The sequence below is a fragment of the Bufo bufo genome, chromosome 10, assembly GCF_905171765.1.
Source record: "Bufo bufo chromosome 10, aBufBuf1.1, whole genome shotgun sequence".
Taxonomy (NCBI): domain Eukaryota; kingdom Metazoa; phylum Chordata; class Amphibia; order Anura; family Bufonidae; genus Bufo; species Bufo bufo.
In genome coordinates this window covers 35,767,492-35,789,488 of record NC_053398.1, presented here as the reverse complement: position 1 = coordinate 35,789,488, position 21,997 = coordinate 35,767,492, and the positions used below count along the sequence as shown (strand labels likewise).

Genomic DNA, 21,997 nt, shown 5'->3' with positions numbered 1-21,997 from the left:
AGTGTACAGCCCGTTTTTTTGTGTTCCGTATATATGGTCCGTATACGGAACCATTCATTTTAATGGTTCTGAAAAAAAAAACGGAATGTACTCCGTATGCATTCAGTTTCCGTTCCGTTGAAAGATAGAACATGTCCTATTATTGCCCGCAAATCACGTTCCGTGGCTCTATTCAAGTCAATGGGTCCGCAAAAAAAACGGAACACATACGGAAATGCATCCGTATGTCTTCCGTTTCGTTTTTTTGCAGAACCATCTATTAAAAATGTTATGCCCAGCCCAATTTTATCTATATAATTACTGTATATGCCATACAGAAAAACGGAACAGAAACGGAAACAAAAAACTGAACAACGGATCCGTGAAAAACGGACCGCAAAAAACTATAAAAGCCATACGTTCGTGTGAACTAGGCCTAATACTGATGACCTATCCTTTAGAGTCTTTTCACACGTCTGTATGTGTTTTGTGGATCCGCAAAACACGGACACCGGCGATGTGCGGACCGCACATCGTCGGCACCCTCATAGAAAATGCCTTTTCTTGTCCGCAATTGTGGACAAGAATAGGACATGTTCTATTTTTTTGCGGAACGGAAGTGCGGATCTGCAAATGCAGATGCAGACAGCACATTCCAGCCCCATTGAAGATGAATGGGTCCACACCTGTTCAGCAAAATTGCAGAACAGATGCGGACGTGTGAATAGACCCTTAGAGCAAGACCTCAATTTCAGATTAGTGGGGGTCCAACTCCCAGCACCTCCACCCATTAGCTGTTTACATGGGCAGCCGTGAATGGGAACAGTTCTGCAGAACCAGTTCCTCCCACTACCCAGTGCAGGGATCTGTGCTGTTCCGGAGCACGGCAACCCATTCAGCTGCTAGGTGGGGGTGTAAGGAGTTTGATCTGAAATTACCTAGGGCAGGGATGGCCAACCTGCGGCTCTCCAGCTGTTGTGAAACTACAACTCCCACCATGCCCTGGTTAGGCAGTCTGGGAGTTGTAGTTTTGCAACAGCTGGAGAGCCTCAGGTTGGCCATCCCTGACCCTTATAAGGATAGGTTCTCATTATTACAGTCCTGGAAAACCCCTTTAATGTCTGTGATGACTGATACAGATATATTAAAGGGCAAGACAGACCTCCTAGAGTGGCTGACCCACGGAGGAGATCATACTTACCTGGTCACCCCTGCTTGTTTTGATGTCTGGCGCTCCAGAGGCGCCTTTCCTCTCCCTGCCACTCTGGGGAAAAAAAAAACATCTTTACGTCACAACTGGTAACGTGTTGATTTCGGCGCGGCAGTGAGAGGAAGAGGCAGGCCGGGACCGTCCTATACTGAGCCCCACTCTGGGAGGTATGTCTAACCCCTTTGAGACATTTATTAATGCAGAACGCTGTACCTAAAAACGACATGCCGTGTTAAAGAGATTGTCTCATGAGGACAACAACCCTTGTCCATATGCCCCGTCAGGGCATTTGGACATCAGAGAGAGGGGTCCCTAGACTGGGGGCCCTGAGCTGTTCTGTTCAGGCAGACCTGAGCCTTCCAGGTATTACATTTATCTTAATAGCTTCCATTTAGTACCACATAATAATTGGAAGAGCCCTTCATGTAGTATTATGGGGTTAGGGGCTTCTGAAAGCATCAACAACATTGATGATGGTTATTAGAAGAACTCCCCTCACCCCTGCAGATTGTATTTAATGGCTGTTTAAGAATTCTTTCAAGACGTGTGTCTGCAGATCGCTCCTTGACTGATCGTCTCTTTCTCTCCTAGGGTGCGTCAGGCTGTTATGACATTGCTGTGGATTCTTCAGAAGTTACAGACTATTATTTCCATTTTTACCGACTCTGCAATTGATACTCATCAATCAGCTGGAAAAACCCCAATTCGACCCCCCCCCCCCTCCCTCTTTGATCCAGACACAGTTCGTGTGTCCTCCCTTGCCCCCCATCCTCTCCCCAGACTGCAGGCAGCCACGGGGTAATCCCACCCGTCACTGGATGTGCAACACTGGATCCTATTGGGACCAACTGGAAATCAGAAGACATTCACACTGGAGACACAGGGAATTATCCCCAAGCAAGAAACATGGGCTTTCTCTCATGGATGAAGATGGTGCAGATTCTTCTCCATCCTAACGATTTTCTGTATCTTTAATGTTATCATTCTGTTACAACCCTTCCACCTCTTCTTGACCATCCCAATGCTGAAGCAGAGTTGCCGGGACGGCGTCATCAGTCCTGCAGTCCTCGGTGTCGGAGAATTCTGAACTGTTAGAAGCCGCCACGGGGCCGAGGGCTGCAGAAGCCACTGCAAAGTTACTGAATACTGGAACAGGTTTTGTGTTTTATTGTATTTTATGTGAAGCTTTTTTTTTTTTTCCTCGTTTGCGTTTTTGTATTTAATTCCCTAACCACAGAAGTGCACTTAATCTGAACATGGCATTTGAGGACCAAAATCTTGCCCTTTAAAAAGGGGCAACCAATAACGCCTGAGGGTGAGGCAGCACACCAAAGACTTTATGAGCACCCAGCGTGTGTATGCTCTCCAAAGAGATGGATCCGTGACTTTAAAAATAAAAAAAAAGGACCTAGAAACTGGACACCCCCCCCCCCTAAACCCAAAAAGGAAAAAAAAAAAGTTTTCTGCTCTTAATATTAAAATCCTGTAAATACTTTTTTTCCCCCCCCTTTACAAAAATTAAGACACTAATCACATGGTAGCATTTTAACCCTTTCATTACACGGCAACGTACCCACTGAAAGTACTGGAAGGGGTAAAATGGGATCTCTTTGCCTATGAGCTCAAAGCATTTTTAATATTATTTTTTTTAATGTCTGATTTGTATTTATATGTCTCTTCCTATGACAGCACTGTTCTCCCCACTCCTCTGCCCTATTCTAGGGGTCTAAAAAAAAAAAAAATCTCCTGTCTACGTATAAATGCCACAATATAAATATATGGATAATGCTTTGTACTCCGACTGGTGTTGTGTGACTGTAGAAATTAAGAGGCAGATGCGTTCATATGTAATAATAAAGTGTTTTATTGTAACTGGGGAGCGCGTCACCGTGAGAAGACAAAATCTCCACTGCAGAAATGACAGTGCAACGACTGGGCGGACGCCGCCACCCACGGCCAGTACTGGTCCCAAGACAGAGCGATGGAAAAATAAAAAATAAAAAGGGGAAAAACATCTATTCCTCCAGAACCTGCAAAAAAAAAAAAAAAAAAGTTGAATTTTGAATTCTTAGAAAGTGTGGGGGGCCGTGCTGGTTTAGAACCCATCTATTGGCCAGAATGGGGAGCGAGGGGAAAGAGGACCACCCTGCATATCTTTTAGGCTACTTTCACACTCGTGTTTTGTGCGGATCAGTCATGGATCTGCACAGACGGATCCGTTCAGATAATACAACCGCATTCATCCGTTCAGAACGGATCCATTTGTATTATCTTCAACATAGCTAAGATGGATCCGTCTTGAACACCATTGAAAGTTAAATGGAGGACGGATCCGTTTTCTATTGTGCCAGATTGTGTCAGTGAAAACGGATCCGTCCCCAATGACTTACATTGTGTGTCAGAACGTTTGGCTCAGTTTCGGCAGACGGACACTAAAACGCTGCAAGCAGCGTTTTGGTGTCCGCCTCTAAAGCGGAATGGAGACGGAACGGAGGCAAACTGATGCATTCTGAGCGGATCCTTTTCCATTCAGAATGTCTTAAGGGCAAAACGGATCCGTTTTGGACCGCGTGCGAGAGCCCTGAACGGATCTCACAAACGGAAACCAAAACGCCAGTGTGAAAGTAGCCTTAACGGTACACACTTAGATTGGGTCACTGTCACTAGTGGGGTACCTCAGGGGTCAGTATTGGGCCCTATTCTCTTCAATATATTTATTAATGATCTTGCACAGTAAAGTATCGATTTTTGTAGATGACACTAAACTGTGTAAAGTAATTAACACTGAAGAGGACAGTATACTGCTACAGAGGGATCTGGATAGACTGGAGGCAGATGAGGTTTAACACTGACAAATGTAAGGTTATGCACATGGGAAGGAATAATGCAAGTCACCCGTACATACTAAATGGTAAAACACTCGGTAACACTGACATGGAAAAGGATCTAGGAATTTTAGTGAACAGCAAACTAAGCTGCAGAAACCAGTGTCAGGCAGCTGCTGCCAAGGCCAATAAGATAATGGGTTGCATCAGAAGGGGCATAGATGCCCGTGATAAGAACATAGTCCTACCACTTTACAAATCATTAGTCAGACCAGACATGGAGGACTGTGTACAGTTCTGGGCTCCTGTGAACAAGGCAGACATAACAGAGCTGGAGAGGGTCCAGAGGAGGGCAACTAAAGTAATAACTGGAATAGGTGGGCTACAGTACCCTGAAAGATTATCAACATTAGGGTTATTCACTTTAGAAAAAAAGACGACTGAGGGGAGATCTAATTACTATGTATAAATATATCAGGGGTCAGTACAGAGATCTCTCCCATCATCTATTTATCCCCAGGACTGTGACTGTGACGAGGGGACATCCTCTGCGTCTGGAGGAAAGAAGGTTTGTACACAAACACAGAAGAGGATTCTTTACGGTAAGAGCAGTGAGACTATGGAACTCTCTGCCTGAGGAGGTGGTGATGGTGAGTACAATAAAGGAATTCAAGAGGGACCTGGATGTATTTCTGGAGTGTAATAATATTACAGGCTATAGCTACTAGAGAGGGGTCGTTGATCCAGGGAGTTATTCTGATTGCCTGATTGGAGTCGGGAAGGAATTTTTCTCCCTAAAATAAGGAAAATGGCTTCTAGATGGACATATTACTTTTTTCAGCCTTACAAACCATGTTACTATGTAGGGCACCCTGTGATGAGATTGGCGACATTCTGGTTACTGTTGACCAATGTGTATGTAAGATGGTTATGACACTTACTAATATATCCTTTGTTGATATTCTGCACCATTTTCTATATTTCATGATTTCAAGTGCAGATGACTTGCAGTGATGGTCAGTTCGCATTTTTCACCAGCGACCACATGCGGGCTGCCATCTTGACTCACCCGTCAGGCGATGCACAGGTAAGCCCTTACCTGTGCCGGGAGCCGGTCTGAAATCAAATGCGGTCACCGAGAGCAGGCAGTTCAGAGAACAGCCCGATGAAGGCCCCCGAAACTGCCTGCTCCCGGTGACCGCATTTGATTTCAGACCGGCTCCCGGCACAGGTAAGGGCTTACCTGTGCATCGCCGGACGGGTGAGTCAAGATGGCAGCCTGCATGTGGTCGCTGGTGAACACTGTGAGCTGACCATCACTGATGACTTGCTTAACAAGGAGAAATGGCTTATGAAATATTGCAAGAATATCAACAAAGGCTATGTAGTCATCTCACCTATACAATGGTCACAAGTGGCCAGAAAGTGGACAACCCCTTTAATAAGGAACCCTCTGTCCAAAGCAGACAACGCATCTATAAGCAATGCCTCCACTTTTTCGAGGCTTGAATATCATATGCAGTTTTATGAGCCAAATGTGGGATTGAAGACAACTGAGAGAACAAATATCCGTCCATTATTCTTTTCCTGCCTTTAGATCTTCTCCTGGGTTTGGCAAAAAAAAAAAACACAACAACTATGTATGATCCAGTATTAGGGCTCTTTCACACCTGCGTTATTGTCTTCCGGCATAGAGTTCCGTCGTCGGGGCTCTATGCCAGAAGAATCCTGATCAGGATTATCCCAATGCATTCTGAATGGAGAGTAATCCGTTCAGGATGCATCAGGATGTCTTCAGTTCCGGAACGGAACGTTTTTTGGCCGGAGAAAATACCGCAGCATGCTGCGCTTTTTGCTCCGGCCAAAAATCCGGAACACTTGCCGCAAGGCCGGATCCGGAATTAATGCCCATTGAAGGCATTGATCGGATCCGGCCTTAAGCTAAACGTCGTTTCGGCGCATTGCCGGAGCCGACATTTAGCTTTTTCAGAGTGGTTACCATGGCTGCAAGGACGCTAAAGTCCTGGCAGCCATGGTAAAGTGTAGTGGGGAGCGGGGGAGCAGTATACTTACCGTCCGTGCGGCTCCCAGGGCGCTCCAGAGTGACGTCAGGGCGCCCCAAGCGCATGGATCATGTGATCGCATTGGACACGTCATCCATGCGCATGGGGCGCTCTGACGTCACTCTGGAGCGCCCCGGGAGCCGCACGGACTGTAAGTATACCGCTCCCCCGCTCCCCGCTCCTACTATGGCAACCAGGACTTTAATAGCGTGCTGGGTGCCATAGTAACACTGAAAGCATTTTGAAGACTGATCTGTCTTCAAATGCTTTCAGTACACTTGCGTTTTTCCGGATCCGGAGTGTAATTCCGGCAAGTGGAGTGCACGCCGGATCCGGACAACGCAAGTGTGAAAGAGGCCTAACACTAGTTTTCATAAATCCAGTGGTATATACCCAAAAATAGCTTACACATACAAGGGTTTTTTCGGGAGAACAGTGTTGATGGCCTATCGTCAGGATCAGTCTCAGATCGGTGGGTGTGCTGGGAGTTGGACCACCGCCGATCAGCTGTCTGAAGAGGCAGTGGTGCTTCACTGAGTGCCGTGGCCTCCTCACAGCTTACAAAGCACAGCGCCGTACAGTGGCTGTGCTTGGTATTGCAGTTCATGGGACCAATGAACATGACATCACGTTATAGCTTATCGGTGGGAGTGCCATTAATTGGTATTGATGACCTATCCTGAGGATAGGTCATCATTATTGTACTAGCGGGAAACCCTTCAACTAAACATTTTATGACAAGCTCAAGGCACAATCACTTTAGGCAACATATTCCGGTATTGCGTTCCGTCATAGGGGCTCAATACTGGAAAAAAAACGGTTCCGTTTTGTCCTCATTCATTGTCAATGGGGATAAAACGTAACTGAACAGAACGGAATGCTCCAAAATGCATTCTGTTCCGTTCTCATACCGGAGAGCAAACCGCAGCATGCGGAGCATGACCCACAATGCAAGTCAATGGGGACAGATCCGTTTTCTCTGACACAACCGAAAACTGAACCGTCCCCCATTGACTTTCAATGGAGTTTATGACGGATCCGTCTTGGCAATGTTAAAGATAATACAGCCGGATCCGTTCATAACGGATGCAGACGGTTGTATTATCTTTAACAGAAGCGTTTTTACTGAACTCTGCCGGATCCAGAAAAAACGCTAGTGTGAAAGTAGCCTTAGAAAACGTGGGCCGCTCTGTGTGGATTTCAGGCCATGACTAGTGGTTTTCAAACCCACAGTATACTCTATCTTGCAAAAGTGTTGCCGTTTTTTCAAAATGCAATGGGTGCAACCTGTGGGAAATTGGGCAGCCAAATCCACCTGGAATCCAAACTGATTTTGCAAATTTGGGGCAAAGCACAGGGAAATTTTGAGAAATGACCGTGGGTTAAAGCCACCGCTGATCTGCCACCTCTCCTCCTCTAAGAGGATACGAATGCAAGAAAGGAAGGTATTTATTGAATACATTGCTCAGGCAGCTTAACAGTGCAAACACAATGTGCCAGTCGTGGGTGGGTGAAACATTGTGAATGATCGTTACAAGAGGCGATACGCTACGGAGAACATTTAAAGGAACAGTAAACCTAGAAATGAATCCTAAAAGTACACAAGGAAGTTGCCCTCACTGTCAGTCTGCAGGGCCCTGGCACAGTCTTGTAAAAATCCTGCAGAGAACATAGGGGTTTGTATCAAGTTTAAAAGTTATCCTCAATCCACAGGACAGGGGATGGCCAACTCCACCCAAAAGGGACCAACCCTGATACCGAGAACGGGTGCCCCACTCCCCTCTGAATGAAGTGGCTTCACTTATTCTCTATAGGACTACAGGAGACAGCCACACACTGGCACTTTTTTTTGGGGGGGGGGGGGGGGGGGGGGGGGCATTTTCTGTGTTTAATGTTCCTTTAAATGGCCACAATTAGCTGCACTTCTAACGTGAGAGCATCTTAGAGACAGCCTGGTCCACCAATGCGTAATTATGATGTCACCCTACTGAGCAGTGATGTCATCATTACAAGGGTACAGGCAATTACTACGATTTTATCCAAATGATTAGCAATAATATCGGTGTCACTGTTGTCTACTTACCACCATGGTCACACATAGATCCCGACCCACAAGAGAAGAAACAATACCCCGAAACCCATGAAGAGCGAGGCCACCAATGAAATAAGGAGCTCCTTGTATATGTCCCTTGTGTATTTTGTGGACGTCACCTCATAGCTTTAAGGGTGCATTAAGGAAGAACAGAACTGGGCAATCTGTGAAGATTATACTGTGCAAATACAATTGGCACTGGATTCCCGAGTCAAGAGGATTATGCTGCACTGGAGAGCTATTCTCCCCACCCCCCCCCCCCCCCCCCCCCCCCCCGCTAAAAAAAACAACAAAAAAAAAAAAACGTAACAACCAAGTAGAGATGAGCGAATCGACTCATTAATCATAATGAGTTTTTCACCTGGGAGGGGCTGTCCCCGCTGATCATGATTGACAGGAATGGATAAATCTCGCAGCTGAGCCAAGGCTCTGCTTCTGGAGGAGTGACTGCTCATGTGCCACGAACCAGAAGTGTAGCAGCGCATGCACAGTTGATGCTATGGTACAGGGGCAGAGGCGCGAGAATATCAGGGCCGGGAGATGTTCAGCCGCCCTGTCAATCAAGTGGGGGAGCTTCGTCCGTAGGGGACACAGCCCCTCGCAGGTGAACAACTGATTACGAAGAATGAACTGATTCACTCATCACTACAACCAAGGGTTCACATCTCTGGGATCCTATTAGGAGGATTCTCCCAAGAGGTGGAACCCTACACAATGGACGTTTGAGGCGTACGAGTGCGTAAAGAGGGGAAAACACACTGAGCACATAAGAAAAAGAAAAAATTTGTCAACATCTTACTGAAAGTTTCCAGGTAGCACTGCATAAAAAAAACCAAAATTAAATTAAAAAAAATAAAAATAAAAAAAAGGTAAAAGAAAAATGTTTAAATTACATTTCATAGCAATATAACAATACTTTACTCAATGCCGTGTGTATAAGGCCATTTTCCGGCCCTGAGCCTAGGCGGTTGGCTTCCCTTTCTAATATAAGAACACTGCCCATCATCGTGTACGACCATTTCTGTTACCATTAAAAAGGATACACGAAGAACCAAGCTGTGAAAAACATGCCGATTGCCAGGAGTACAACTGTGAGGTGCGGAAACACAGCCGGATTGACCGGGCTGGTATATCTGCTCATTGCTTCTAGCTCCTGCGGATAAAAAGAAAGGTCAGTGATGAGACCAGAGGGAACACAAACGGTACAAATCATCACAATCATTCCCTGTCCAGTGCTGAAATACCAACAGGTGTCTTACCCGTGTGACCACCCAGTGGGGACGACCTGCAACTGGTAAAATTACTGTTTCAATCGTTCTTCTAGCAAACTTTCCAGTGCGTTTTCACGAGTTCTCCCATTAGGTGTGAGACATCTTTACCATCCTGGTAACAGTGAGGAGGACCTGGCGGCACCCGATTTGTGCCCTCACTACTAAGGCTGGATATTTGAGAACAATGTTTGAACCTGATATTTTATTTTTTTAAAGGGGTTACCCAAACTATATAACATCACCCCCAATGCCCGGGCCTCTCATACAGATTATACTTAGCATGCTCGTCCCTCTCGCGGCCTATTAGCTGCTACGACCAGCACCCCCGCCGCCAGCCCGACCAAGCTCCCCCTGCCTCCCGTCACCGGATGTCTTGATCCGCGTGCCGAGAGATACAGCGGCGGCGGCTGTGCAGGGAGCAGGACGAGCGCAGGTGCCCAGGATCGGGGTAAGTATAATCTGTATGGCCTCTTTCACGTGGGCATTTTTTTTTTAACCCCTCCATCCCTATTTTACTAAGCAATCTGTATTAAGAATACTATTATTTTCCCTTATAACCATGTTATAAGGGAAAATAATAAAATCTACACAACACCGAAGAAGTCCGGGTTCGGGTACCAAACCGATGTTTCTCACGTGCATGCAAAACGCATTAAAAAACGCTTTAATATAATCTAAAATATATATATTCCATTATTTCTGGTGTTAAGGGGGTTGTCTGGTTTTGTGATATTGATAATCTATCCACAGCACAGGTCATCAATATCAGATTGACGGGGATAAGTGGGGATGAATTTTCTCGTAAACGGTGGGAATGGGTTAATCAATTATATTTACAAAAATTATCACTGTCAAATCATTAACAGATTTAACAGTGATCATTATGATGGGAATACCCCTTTAAGGAGAACGTAGCTCTCGCTCTAGCGTCGAAATCTCTTCCTGAGGATAGTTCATCAATTTTAAAAAAAAAAACGGAATAGCCCTATGACTAAGAAACAAAAATCAATGGCCCAGATTTACTAATGTATCTGCAACACAAATCTGAAAAAAAAAAAGTGGAGGAAAATAGCGCTTCTAGGGTTTCTACGCTTTGTTAACGACATGCTTGAAAAAAAGGGGGAGGGGCTTAGTGGAAGGTAAGTGGTGCTTCACAGAAAGGGATAGGGGCTAGGATGCACTTTTTTCTGCAATTCTGCCAACCAATAATTGGTATAGAGTCAGAGAAAGGTGCCTATTCCTGGACCAGGACCACATCTATCCTCCAGCCGGAGCCCCTGTGATAAATCTGGTGTAAGTCTAAAAAGCCAGTCTAAGCATACACCATCTATAGTAGGGATGCTCAACCTGCGGCCCTCCAGCCGTTGCAAAACTACAACTCCCAGCATGCCCTAATAGCTGTAGGCTGTCCAGGCATGCTGGGAGTTGTAGTTTTGCAACAGCTGAAGGGCCGCAGGTTGGGCATTCCTGATCTATAGGATTAGTAAATCTGGGCCAGTATTTTTTCATTCTGATTAGAATTGTAACGGATCCAAACACAGGCCTCAGAAATGAGGAGAACGTGATGGAGATTGAGATCTTCTGAGGTGCCAAAAACAAAAAGAAACAACTAACCAAAGACTTCATTTTGGATACTACACCCCTCAAAAAAGTCATCCAGGGGTGTAGCAAACATGTTCACCCCACAAGCGAGTCATAGAATTTATTGGGCGTGAAGATGAAAAACTACATTTCTTCCAGTAGTACATTGTTTTCGCTCCAAATGTTTCATCTTCATAAGAGGCACAAGGAGAAAAGGCAGCACATACTTTGTACAGCAATGCCCCATACGTGGTGATGAAGTGCTGTTTGGGCAAATAGCAGGGCTCAGAAGGGAAGGAGCGCCATTTTGCTTTTGAAGTATAGATTTTGCTGGAATGGTTTTTGGATTCTATGTCACATTTGAAATGCCCCTGCTGAGCCAGGACAGTCCAAACATCCGAGAAATTACAGAATTTTGGAAACCACATCCCAAGGATTTAATCTAGGGGAGTGGTGATGGTTTTTACCCCGCAGGTGTTTCGTACACTTTAACACTGAACCATAAAAAATTACATTTTTCCCTCAATAGTATGTTGCTTTAAAGAGGTTTTCTGAGGCTTAAATACCGATGACCTATCCTCTGAATAGGTCAACAGTAGTGTTGAGCGAACTTCTGTTTTAAGTTCGGCGTCTAAAGTTCGGCTTCCGGTTAGCGGAGAATCCCGATATGGATTCCGAATTCCGTTGTGGTCCGTGGTAGCGGAATCAATAATCGGCCATTATTGATTTAAATGTAAATGAATGCCGGCAACTGATCCGAAATTTTGGATGGAGATAATACTGAAGCATGCTGCGGTATTTCCTCCGTCCAAAACGCCGTTCAGTGACTGAACTGAAGACATCCTGAACAGATTTCTCTCCATGATGCATTAGGATAAAACTGATTAGTTTTTTTTCCGGAAAAGAAAAACGCTAGTGTGAAAGTACCCTAAGCCTTGGTACTAATCATGCGGTTGTGCTGCAGATCCTTGTGTCAGAGGAGCCACTGTGCGGTGAATAAGGCTCCATTCACACGTCCGCAAATGGGTCCGCATCTGTTCCGCAATTTTGCAGAACAGTTGCGGACCCATTCATTCTCTATGGGGACAGAAAAGATGCGGACAGCACACAGTGTGCTGTCCGCATCCAAATTTCCGGGCAGCGGCTCCGCAAAACATAGAACATGTCCTATTCTTGTCTGCAATAGGCAGTTCTATGGGGGTGGCGGCTGGGTGTATTGTGGATCCGCAATACACTACGGACGTGTGAATGGACCCTAAGCTGAATAAAAGACCAGTTCCTCTGCCCTCAGCATCCAGGAGGTCGGACCTCCAGCAATCATCATGTTAGGACTAATCTGGCTGCTGGAATTCCCCTTGGTTAGCCCTTAGGCCTCTTTCACCAGCGATATGGAATGAGTCAGGGTCAGTAAAGAAAAAAACTAAGGCCCCTTTCACACGGGCGAGTATTCCGCGCGGATGCGATGCGTGAGTTGAACCCATTGCACCCGCACTGAATACCGACCCGTTAATTTCTATGGGGCTGTGCACACGAGCTGTGATTTTCACGCATCACTTGTGCGTTGCGTGAAAATCGCAGCATGCTCCTCTTTGTGCGTTTTTCACTTAACGCAGGCCCCATAGAAATGAATGGGGTTGCGTGAAAATCGCAAGCAAGTGCAGATGCGGTGCGATTTTCACGCACGGTTGCTAGGAGACGATCGGGACACGATCATTATTATTTTCCCTTATAACATGGTTATAAGGGAAAATAATAGCATTCTGAATACAGAATGCATAGTACAATAGCGCTGGAGGGGTTAAAAATAAATAAAAAATAATTTAACTCACCTTAATCCACTTGATCGCGCAGCCCGGCATCTCTTCTGTCTTCATCTTAGCTGTGTGCAGGAAAAGGACCTGTGGTGATGTCACTCCGGTCATCACATGATCTTTTACCATGGTGATGGATCATGTGATGACCGGAGTGACGTCACCACAGGTCCTGTTCCTACAATCAGCAAAGAAGGAGACAGAAGAGAAGCCGGGCTGCACGATCAAGTGGATTAAGGTGAGTTAAAAAAAAAATTTTTAACCCCCTCCAGCGCTATTGTACTATGCATTCTGTATTCAGAATGCTATTATTTCCCCTTATAACTATGTTATAAGGGAAAACAATACAATCTACCCAGCACCTAACCCAAGCCCGAACTTCTGTGAAGAAGTTCGAGTTTGGGTACCAAACATGCGCGATTTTTCTCATGCGAGTGCAAAACGCATTACAATGTTTTGCACTCGCGTGGAAAAATCGCGCATGTTCCCGCAACGCACCCGCACCTTTCCCCGCAACGCCCGTGTGAAAGAGGCCTAACAGTTTTTCATGCAAGTTGAATCAGTTTTGTCTGGAACTGCATTCAGTGCTTCAGTTTTTTCGTCCAGATCTCATCCGTTTTTCACGTGCAGGAATAAAAGCTGAACACTACTCAGCATCTCCAAGCAACCTTCTGCGAAAACCGTATTGCATCCAGATGTCATCCGTGCGCTTCAGGTTTTTTTTTTTTTTTCAATGGCTTGAGAGCACCAGTCCCACGTGAAAAACGGATGAAGATAGAACATGCTGCGATTTTATTTCCTTGAGTGGGTGGATGGTCAGTGAAAGACAATGACTGTGTGCCTATACCCATGGAAATGAAGGGGGTCAGAGTGAAGCCAGGATGCTGACCTTTCGCCAAATGGAACGCATCCGGACGCAAAACTCACTTGTGTGAAATAAAAATTTGCTTTAGGCGATCCTATTTTGTTCCTGTGCACGAATCACATTTTTTTGCGGATAGCACGCGGACCCATTCATTTCTATGGGTCTGCAAAAACAAAAAAACGGACAGAGCACAGATGTCATCCACGTGTTGTCCGCATCCGTAAATGATAGAACATGCCCTATTCTATCTGTGTTACAGACAAGAATAGCACTTTCTAGTAATGCGGACTGGAGACCGCCATAAGGATGTGGCTCATTCACAACAGTATCTGCGGTCTGCAAACCGCGGTCCCTGTCACTTGAAAGGACCATCCCTGTCTGCATAACGGACCAGAACTGGACATGATCTATAATTCCGGGACAGACATACGGATGCGGACAGCAAATGGATGACATAGCCGCGCGCTGTCCGTTTTTTCTGCAGATCCATAGAAATGAACGGGGTCCGTGTGCAATCCGCAAAAAATGCTGATGCAAAATATGGTTCTGTGCAAGTGAAGCCCGAGGGGAGCAGTACTGGGCAATGAACGATCCTGCCACTCACACAGCTGGATCTTGTTACAATGGATCAGTTTAGGCAGTCAGCAGTCTGTGTTCTGCCTGCACTGACACCCTGTAACAAACCGCGGCTGCGTGAGCAGAACTAGATCTAAAATAAAGGACGATTCCATTCACTGACTGCAAGCAGAGTACATGATAAAACTACATAACCCTTCAGTGTACAAGGATTAGGCAGGTCCCATACATTATAAGGGTCTGAACTCCTGGCGGACACAAGACGTACCAGCCCGAGTACAGACACACAGTGATTCCCGGTAGACCGACACTACTGCCGTTAGAGGCACATTCTCACCATTGCTTCGGTGGTGACAGCGCTCCCGGTTCCGCCACGTCTCTCAGAGTCCAAACGGGGTCAGAGGGCACAGCAGGGAATGCTGGGAGCGGAAACACGTCAGTATAAGAACACGTGGCATGATAAACCAATCGCGCTGGCCCCTGCCGCGAGCCGCCAAACACTGAGAGGCGTGTACTGTCATCTTGCCAACCACACTATGTCACCCACAAGTGTGGGCGTTCTACTAACCAATTAGAACGCGGCTTTGCTCGGGTCCACCAATCAGAGCGCTCGTCACCCCCAAGTGCTGGTGGGCGAGCGTCAGAACGGCGGGAATTTGATGTCACAGAGTAACCCGCGAAAACCTGGAGGAGGCCGGTAAGTGCGAGCGCAGCTGTGAGGGGACTAATGGCTGCCTGGTTACCTCACAGTATTTTCATGTGTAATAGGTTGTGTATTGACGAGGCCTCAGGGAGCCTGTGTTGTCCTCAGGTAGCGCACATTACCTGCTTGTAGCCAGTGTGTGACCGCCGCCTAGAATCAGTTGTGTGAGGCCTTCATTGGTAGGAACCACCGAACTCTGCTACATCTGACACGTGACAAGCCCATGTTCTACAATGCAGGCTGTCTGCTTCTCCCAGCACGGCTGTTGTCTCAGGGGATAACCTAGGGCGGCGCACACAGCCAGACTGGATGGGATTTATGATGGCGGCTCGGGTTGGTCCAGCATAGGGATAGGCCGCATCTGAATATCCATATTCTGGTCCAACTGTGTGAGAAGACTCCACATCTCCCTACAAGAAGCACTTACTGGCTACACAGACACGTGGCAGGTCCTTACAGAAACTCCTGCCACTGTCCCATGGTTTGGACCTGCAGAAATCCATGAGATTGCTGAAGAAACAGCCAACTGCTCACCCCCAGAATATGGGATTATTTCGGTATTAAAAAGCAACAAAAACGATACAAGTGCGGTGTCGTAAATCTAAAGACCCGGAGATTGAAGGCAACAGGTCAATCTTACCGCATAGGAAACACTGTAAAAAAACAAAACACAAAACTGTGGCAAATTTTTATATATTTTTTTCAATTCCAGCTCCCTGCGCCATCCTATGCAATATAAAATAGTGCCATTAGGTCCTGCAACAAATAAGCCCTCATAAGGCTGAGTGAACGGAAAAATATAAAAAAAAATGTAGCTCTGGGAGGACAGGGAGAGTGAAAATGCAAAAATCCTTGCAAGGTCCTTTAAGTTAACCCTTAGAGGACCTTGCAAGGATTTTTGCATTTTCCCTCTCCCTGTCTTCCCAGAGCTACAATTTTATTTTATTTTTCCGTTTTAAAGGGAACCTGTCACCAGGATTTTGTGTATAGAGCTGAGGACATGGGTTGCTAGATGGCCGCTAGCACATCCGCAATACCCAGTCCCCATAGCTCTGTGTGCTTTTATGGTGTCAAAAAAACAATTTGATACATATGCAAATTAACCTGAGATGAGTCCTGTATGTGAGATGAGTCAGGGACAGGACTCATCTCAGGTTAATTTGCATATGTATCAAATTGTTTTTTTGACACCATAAAAGCACACAGAGCTATGGGGGCTGGGTATTGCGGATGTGCTAGCGGCCATTTAGCAGCCCATGTCCTCAGCTCTATACACACAATCCCGGTGACAGGTTCCCTTTAACCAGCTATCTAGACAAAACCTTGCTGTAGCCGTGTGAGCATACAGAGCCTTTCTATAACTGCTGGGGAGTAGGTGGGGGTCCTGCTGTGGAGGTGACTACCAGAGACCCTATTCTACATTAATTTGGAACCTAACTTTTATGATTTATATTAGGGGTGCACCGAAATTCCGGCGGCCGAAAATGGGCCTAATCCATTTCGGCCGATATTGGTACATATCGGCAGAAAATATGGGGTTTGGGATTTGTGGGATGTCACCCGCGGGTGGGCGGTTTACTTTAAGTCACTGCATCTTTATTTTACCTTACAATCGTGACGCTCCAGTAACAACTCTGCAGGCAGAGCGGAGGGCGGCGTAACGTCACTTACTCACGTGACGCGCCTGCTCCGCCTCCTTCATTCATAAAGTGGGCGGAGCAGGTGCGTCACGTGAGTAAGTGACGTTACGCCGCCCTCCTCTCTGCCTGCAGAGTTGTTACTGGAGCGTCACGATTGTAAGGTAAAATAAAGATGCAGTGAGTGATTAGTCTGCTGTGAGCAGCAGGGCCGGGGCTGTTATGGGTAGGGGGATCGGTCTATGGCACTGCTATGGGGAGGGGGGGATCTGTGCACTGTTATGGGGAAAGGGATCTGTGCACTGTTATGGGGAAAGGGATCTGTGCACTGTTATGGGGAAAGGGATCTGTGCACTGTTATGGGGAAAGGGATCTGTGCACGGTTATGGGGAAAGGGATCTGTGCACTGTTATGGGGAAAGGGATCTGTGCACGGTTATGGGGAAAGGGATCTGTGCACGGTTATGGGGAAAGGGATCTGTGCACGGTTATGGGGAAAGGGATCTGTGCACGGTTATGGGGAAAGGGATCTGTGCACGGTTATGGGGAAAGGGATCTGTGCACTGTTATGGGGAAAGGGATCTGTGCACTGTTATGGGGAAAGGGATCTGTGCACTGTTATGGGGAAAGGGATCTGTGCACTGTTATGGGGAAAGGGATCTGTGCACTGTTATGGGGAAAGGGATCTGTGCACTGTTATGGGGAAAGGGATCTGTGCACTGTTATGGGGAAAGGGATCTGTGCACTGTTATGGGGAAAGGGATCTGTGCACTGTTATGGGGAAAGGGATCTGTGCACTGTTATGGGGAAAGGGATCTGTGCACTGTTATGGGGAAAGGGATCTGTGCACTGTTATGGGGAAAGGGATCTGTGCACTGTTATGGGGAAAGGGATCTGTGCACTGTTATGGGGAAAGGGATCTGTGCACTGTTATGGGGAAAGGGATCTGTGCACTGTTATGGGGAAAGGGATCTGTGCACTGTTATGGGGAAAGGGATCTGTGCACTGTTATGGGGAAAGGGATCTGTGCACTGTTATGGGGAAAGGGATCTGTGCACTGTTATGGGGAAAGGGATCTGTGCACTGTTATGGGGAAAGGGATCTGTGCACTGTTATGGGGAAAGGGATCTGTGCACTGTTATGCCCATAACAGTGCACATATCCCCCTCTCCATAACAGCGCCACCCACATATCCCCCCCCTCCATAACCGCGCCACCCACAGATGAATTTCATTCATGAAAAAGAATTATTAATAAAATCATTAAAAAAAAAAGTATTTTAAAAGTATTTGGGCAAAAAGGCGGTTTCGGTTTTCGGTCAAGGGCATCCTGAATTTTCGGTTTCGGACCACAATTTTCATTTCGGTGCACCCCTATGCATAATACAATAAAAAAGTAATATAGTGAATAATAATTGCATGTGATGTGTACTGCTCTGTATTCCTCCGATATATTACTATATTTATGTCTCTGTTTTTCAGATTGACGTTTTACTGACTTTCACTTCTTCACTACTCTGCAATGGGAATTCAAGGCCTGGCTAAACTGATCGCCGACGTGGCTCCCGGAGCCATAAAAGAGAACGACATAAAGAGTTACTTTGGACGTAAAGTGGCGGTGGACGCGTCCATGTGCATCTACCAGTTTCTTATAGCCGTGCGGCAGGATGGTAACATGCTTCAGAACGAGGACGGTGAAACCACCAGTCACCTAATGGGTATGTTCTATCGCACTATACGTATGGTGGAGCACGGCATCAAGCCCGTTTACGTATTTGATGGGAAGCCACCGCAGCTGAAGTCGGGTGAACTGGCGAAGCGGAGTGAAAGGAGGGCAGAAGCCGAGAAACAGCTGGAGGCCGCCCAAGAAGCGGGTGAAGTGGAGAACATTGAGAAATTCAATAAGAGGCTTGTGAAGGTGACAAAGCAACACAACGACGAGTGCAAAAAACTGCTTTCGTTAATGGGAATCCCCCACGTAGATGCGCCTTGTGAGGCCGAGGCCACGTGTGCTGCTTTGGTGAAAGCTGGAAAAGTGTACGCTGCAGCCACTGAAGATATGGATGCCTTGACCTTTGGTACTCCTCTGCTTCTGCGTCACCTCACCACTAGTGAGGCCAAAAAGCTGCCGATCCAGGAGTTTCATCTGAACCGGATTCTCGAGGACGTAGGTATGACCCAAGACCAGTTTATTGACCTCTGTATACTGCTGGGCAGTGACTACTGTGAGACCATTCGTGGTATTGGTCCAAAAAGGGCTATCGATCTCATCCGGCAGCATAAAAGTATAGAGGAGATCATGGATAACATTGACCTAAAGAAATACCCCGTGCCTGAAAATTGGCTGCACAAAGAGGCTCGCCAGCTCTTCTTAGAGCCTGAGGTGATTGATGTAAATGGTGTGGAGCTGAAGTGGACCGATCCAGAGGAGGAGGCTCTGGTGGCCTTTATGTGTGGAGAAAAGCAGTTCAGTGAAGACCGTATACGCAATGGAGCCAAGAAGCTGACTAAGAACCGTCATGGCAGTACACAGGGCCGACTAGATGACTTCTTTAAGGTGACTGGATCCATTAGTTCAACTAAAAGGAAGGAAAATGACGCTAAAGGATCTGCCAAGAAAAAGGCAAAAACCGCAAGCACACCATCTAGGAAGTTTAAGAAGGGCAAGTGATGAGCGCATGTGGACTGATTACAGAGCGGAGTGGGACCGTTTCTTAAGTAGTAATATGTGTGTAAATGCCTTTGTATGTTCTGTCCGTAAAAATAAAGAGAAAAATATGTTTGAGGTTTTTAGCATTTCTGATGGCACCGGTCAGTTTTATAGGCCGTCCCATGAAAAATATTGTGCATTTTTCAAACTAGCTCCTGAACCTGAATACTTTTGTAAGTGCATGTAAATAAACATTTAGCATAGCCACTGAGTTATTCAATATCGTCTATCTGTATAGCGCCACCTGCTGTTTGCTCTTGTGGTTTCTTTGTCCATCTCACTGAGACGGACGTACATGCTAAGCTCCATCCTTCAGCCGCAGCAGACAGAACATGACCCCCTGAGAAAGGGAACACTCCCTGAGTCGGCAGCTTGAAATAAATCTAGTAGAGCAATGTATGGGGAGATCTCTGTATCCGAGGTACAGGGCTGGTTCTGGCTTTGTTAGGAGATTGTCATGTACTGTGTAATGTCTGATTTTCATTTTTTTACATTAATAATGGGATAACCCTCAAGAATATTCTGTTCCAGGTTTGCTTCTTCATAGACTGATAAGGCTACTTTCACACTTGCGGCAGAGTGATCCGGCAAGCAGTTCAGTCCGGCGAAACGTATGCCAACTGATGGCATTTGTAAGGCCTCTTTCACACTTGCGTTGTCCGGATCCGGCGTGCACTCCACTTGCCGGAATTACACGCCGGATCCGGAAAAACGCAAGTGTACTGAAAGCATTTGAAGACGGAACCGTCTTCCAAATGCGTTCAGTGTTACTATGGCACCCAGGACGCTATTAAAGTCCTGGTTGCCATAGTGGGAGCGGGGAGCGGGGGAGCGGTATACTTACAGTCCGTGCGGCTCCCGGGGCGCTCCAGAATGACGTCAGAGCGCCCCATGCGCATGGATGACGTGATCCATGTGATCACATGATCCATGCGCTTGGGGCGCCCTGACGTCACTCTGGAGCGCCCGGGGAGCCGCACGGACGGTAAGTATACTGCTCCCCCGCTCCCCGCTACACTTTACCATGGCTGCCAGGACTTTAGCGTCCCGGCAGCCATGGTAACCACTCTGAAAAAGCTAAATGTCGGCTCCGGCAATGCGCCGAAACGACGTTTAGCTTAAGGCCGGATCCGGATCAATGCCTTTCAATGGGCATTAATTCCGGATCCGGCCTTGCGGCAAGTGTTCCGGATTTTTGGCCGGAGCAAAAAGCGCAGCATGCTGCGGTATTTTCTCCGGCCAAAAAACGTTCCGTTCCGGAACTGAAGACATCCTGATGCATCCTGAACGGATTTCTCTCCATTCAGAATGCATTAGGATAATCCTGATCAGGATTCTTCCGGCATAGAGCCCCGACGACGGAAGACAAGAACGCAAGTGTGAAAGAGCCCTAAGACTGATCAGGATACTGATCAGTCAGAAAAATGCATTGAAATGCCGGTGTCATCTGGAAAAACGGATCAGGCATTTATTTTTTTCACTTTTTTTTCCGGTCTGCGCATGTAAGCGAATTTTGAATGCCGGATAATACATTCCTGTGGGGGAAAAAAATCCGGATCTGGCATTCAGGTAAGTCTTCTTCAGTTTTTTGGGCCGGAGATAAAACCGTAGCATGCTGCGGTATTATCTGCGTCCTGAACTGAAGACATCCTGAACGGATTGCTCTGCATTCAGAATGCATGGGGATAAAACTGATCAGTTCTTTTCCGGTATTGAGCCCCTAGGACGGAACTCTGTGCCGGAAAAGAAAAACGCAAGTGTGAAAGTACCCTAAGCCCTGTACATGTGTTAAAACACTGCACCAATGGTTCAGCCTCCGTTTATTAACGGGTACCACCAGTAATCCACATAAGGACCTTAAGGGTATGCCCTCCCAGTGTGTAAATTTGAATGAGTAATCCTTTATTAAAATGAGTGCTTCATCATGATTGGTAGCCTTGTTAACTTGCAGGTTGTATACTTTATTCATGTAAGTATGGGAGAGAGCAGAAGGAGACGTGAATTACTCCTCCCTGTTGATGTCAGGAGCAGACTGAGATACTGTACTCGGTCTTGCCCAGAGAATTACTAGATATTTGGCTGTCTTGCTAACTAATAAAATCCTGTGATTGCAGCAGCCTGGGCACGGATTTATTGTGTAGGAGAGGAATGGCAAGTATGACGTTAGGAGCATGCTTGTAGGAACTGGATCTGTACCCTATTGGGCACAATGGTAACTTACACTCCGTAAAGGAAACTGGAGAGCTCTAGCACAATCAGCTGAATGTTGAAGAGAAAGGCTTTATAAAGTACTGGAAATGAAGAACACTGATAGTTATGGAGTTGAGGGGGCTTCTCTCTCTCTGTGTGCAAGAAGGCACTAAATATCCTCTAAAATGTAGCTTTTATTTCCACTTCTTCCATCCTGACCTTCTTGGGACAGGAAACGGAGGTTAAAAGGACCCCTCCACCTTGCAGTGTGCTTCCTGTCCCTACGGCGGAGAGATGCAGAGAGGACTCTTTCTGTGGATCAGGCAATCGAGGATTCAAGGCTACAGGTTGACAACCTGACTGGGCTAATACCTCTCAAGGTGAAGTCCACTAGCCTAATTTCCAGACCCCACGGTTACCTTTATTTGACAGCTGCATGTAGCTGTTCCTGGATACTGATGGCCATATCCCTAAGCTGGGTTTGGG

At 46.5% G+C, this 21,997-nt stretch overlaps 3 protein-coding genes across 4 annotated transcripts in view; 2 read left to right on the top strand and 1 right to left on the bottom strand.

Moving 5' to 3' along the window:
* The window catches only part of MYRF (myelin regulatory factor), a 162,696-nt gene extending 160,689 nt beyond the window's left edge, over window positions 1–2,007 (top strand). For both annotated transcript variants that reach the window (XM_040409392.1, XM_040409391.1), the window contains exon 26: window positions 1,781–2,007. In XM_040409392.1, the coding sequence (XP_040265326.1) occupies window positions 1,781–1,864 (84 nt within the window). In that variant the 3' untranslated portion in view covers window positions 1,865–2,007. The remainder of the gene's footprint in view (window positions 1–1,780) is intronic.
* A 1,026-nt stretch (window positions 2,008–3,033) lies between these two features.
* On the bottom strand, window positions 3,034–14,728 carry TMEM258 (transmembrane protein 258). The gene is made up of 4 exons (XM_040409393.1): window positions 14,611–14,728; window positions 9,213–9,322; window positions 8,161–8,295; window positions 3,034–3,219 (listed from the first exon to the last, which is right to left on the bottom strand). Exons 1-3 carry the CDS (start codon window positions 14,611–14,613, stop codon window positions 8,169–8,171), a joined length of 240 nt encoding a protein of 79 aa, XP_040265327.1. The 5' UTR covers window positions 14,614–14,728; the 3' UTR covers window positions 3,034–3,219; window positions 8,161–8,168.
* A 131-nt stretch (window positions 14,729–14,859) lies between these two features.
* FEN1 (flap structure-specific endonuclease 1) lies at window positions 14,860–19,396 on the top strand. The gene is made up of 2 exons (XM_040410342.1): window positions 14,860–14,970; window positions 18,094–19,396. The coding sequence occupies exon 2, from the start codon at window positions 18,134–18,136 to the stop codon at window positions 19,280–19,282; it is 1,149 nt and encodes a 382-aa protein (XP_040266276.1). The 5' UTR covers window positions 14,860–14,970; window positions 18,094–18,133; the 3' UTR covers window positions 19,283–19,396.
* Window positions 19,397–21,997: the final 2,601 nt, after the last annotated feature.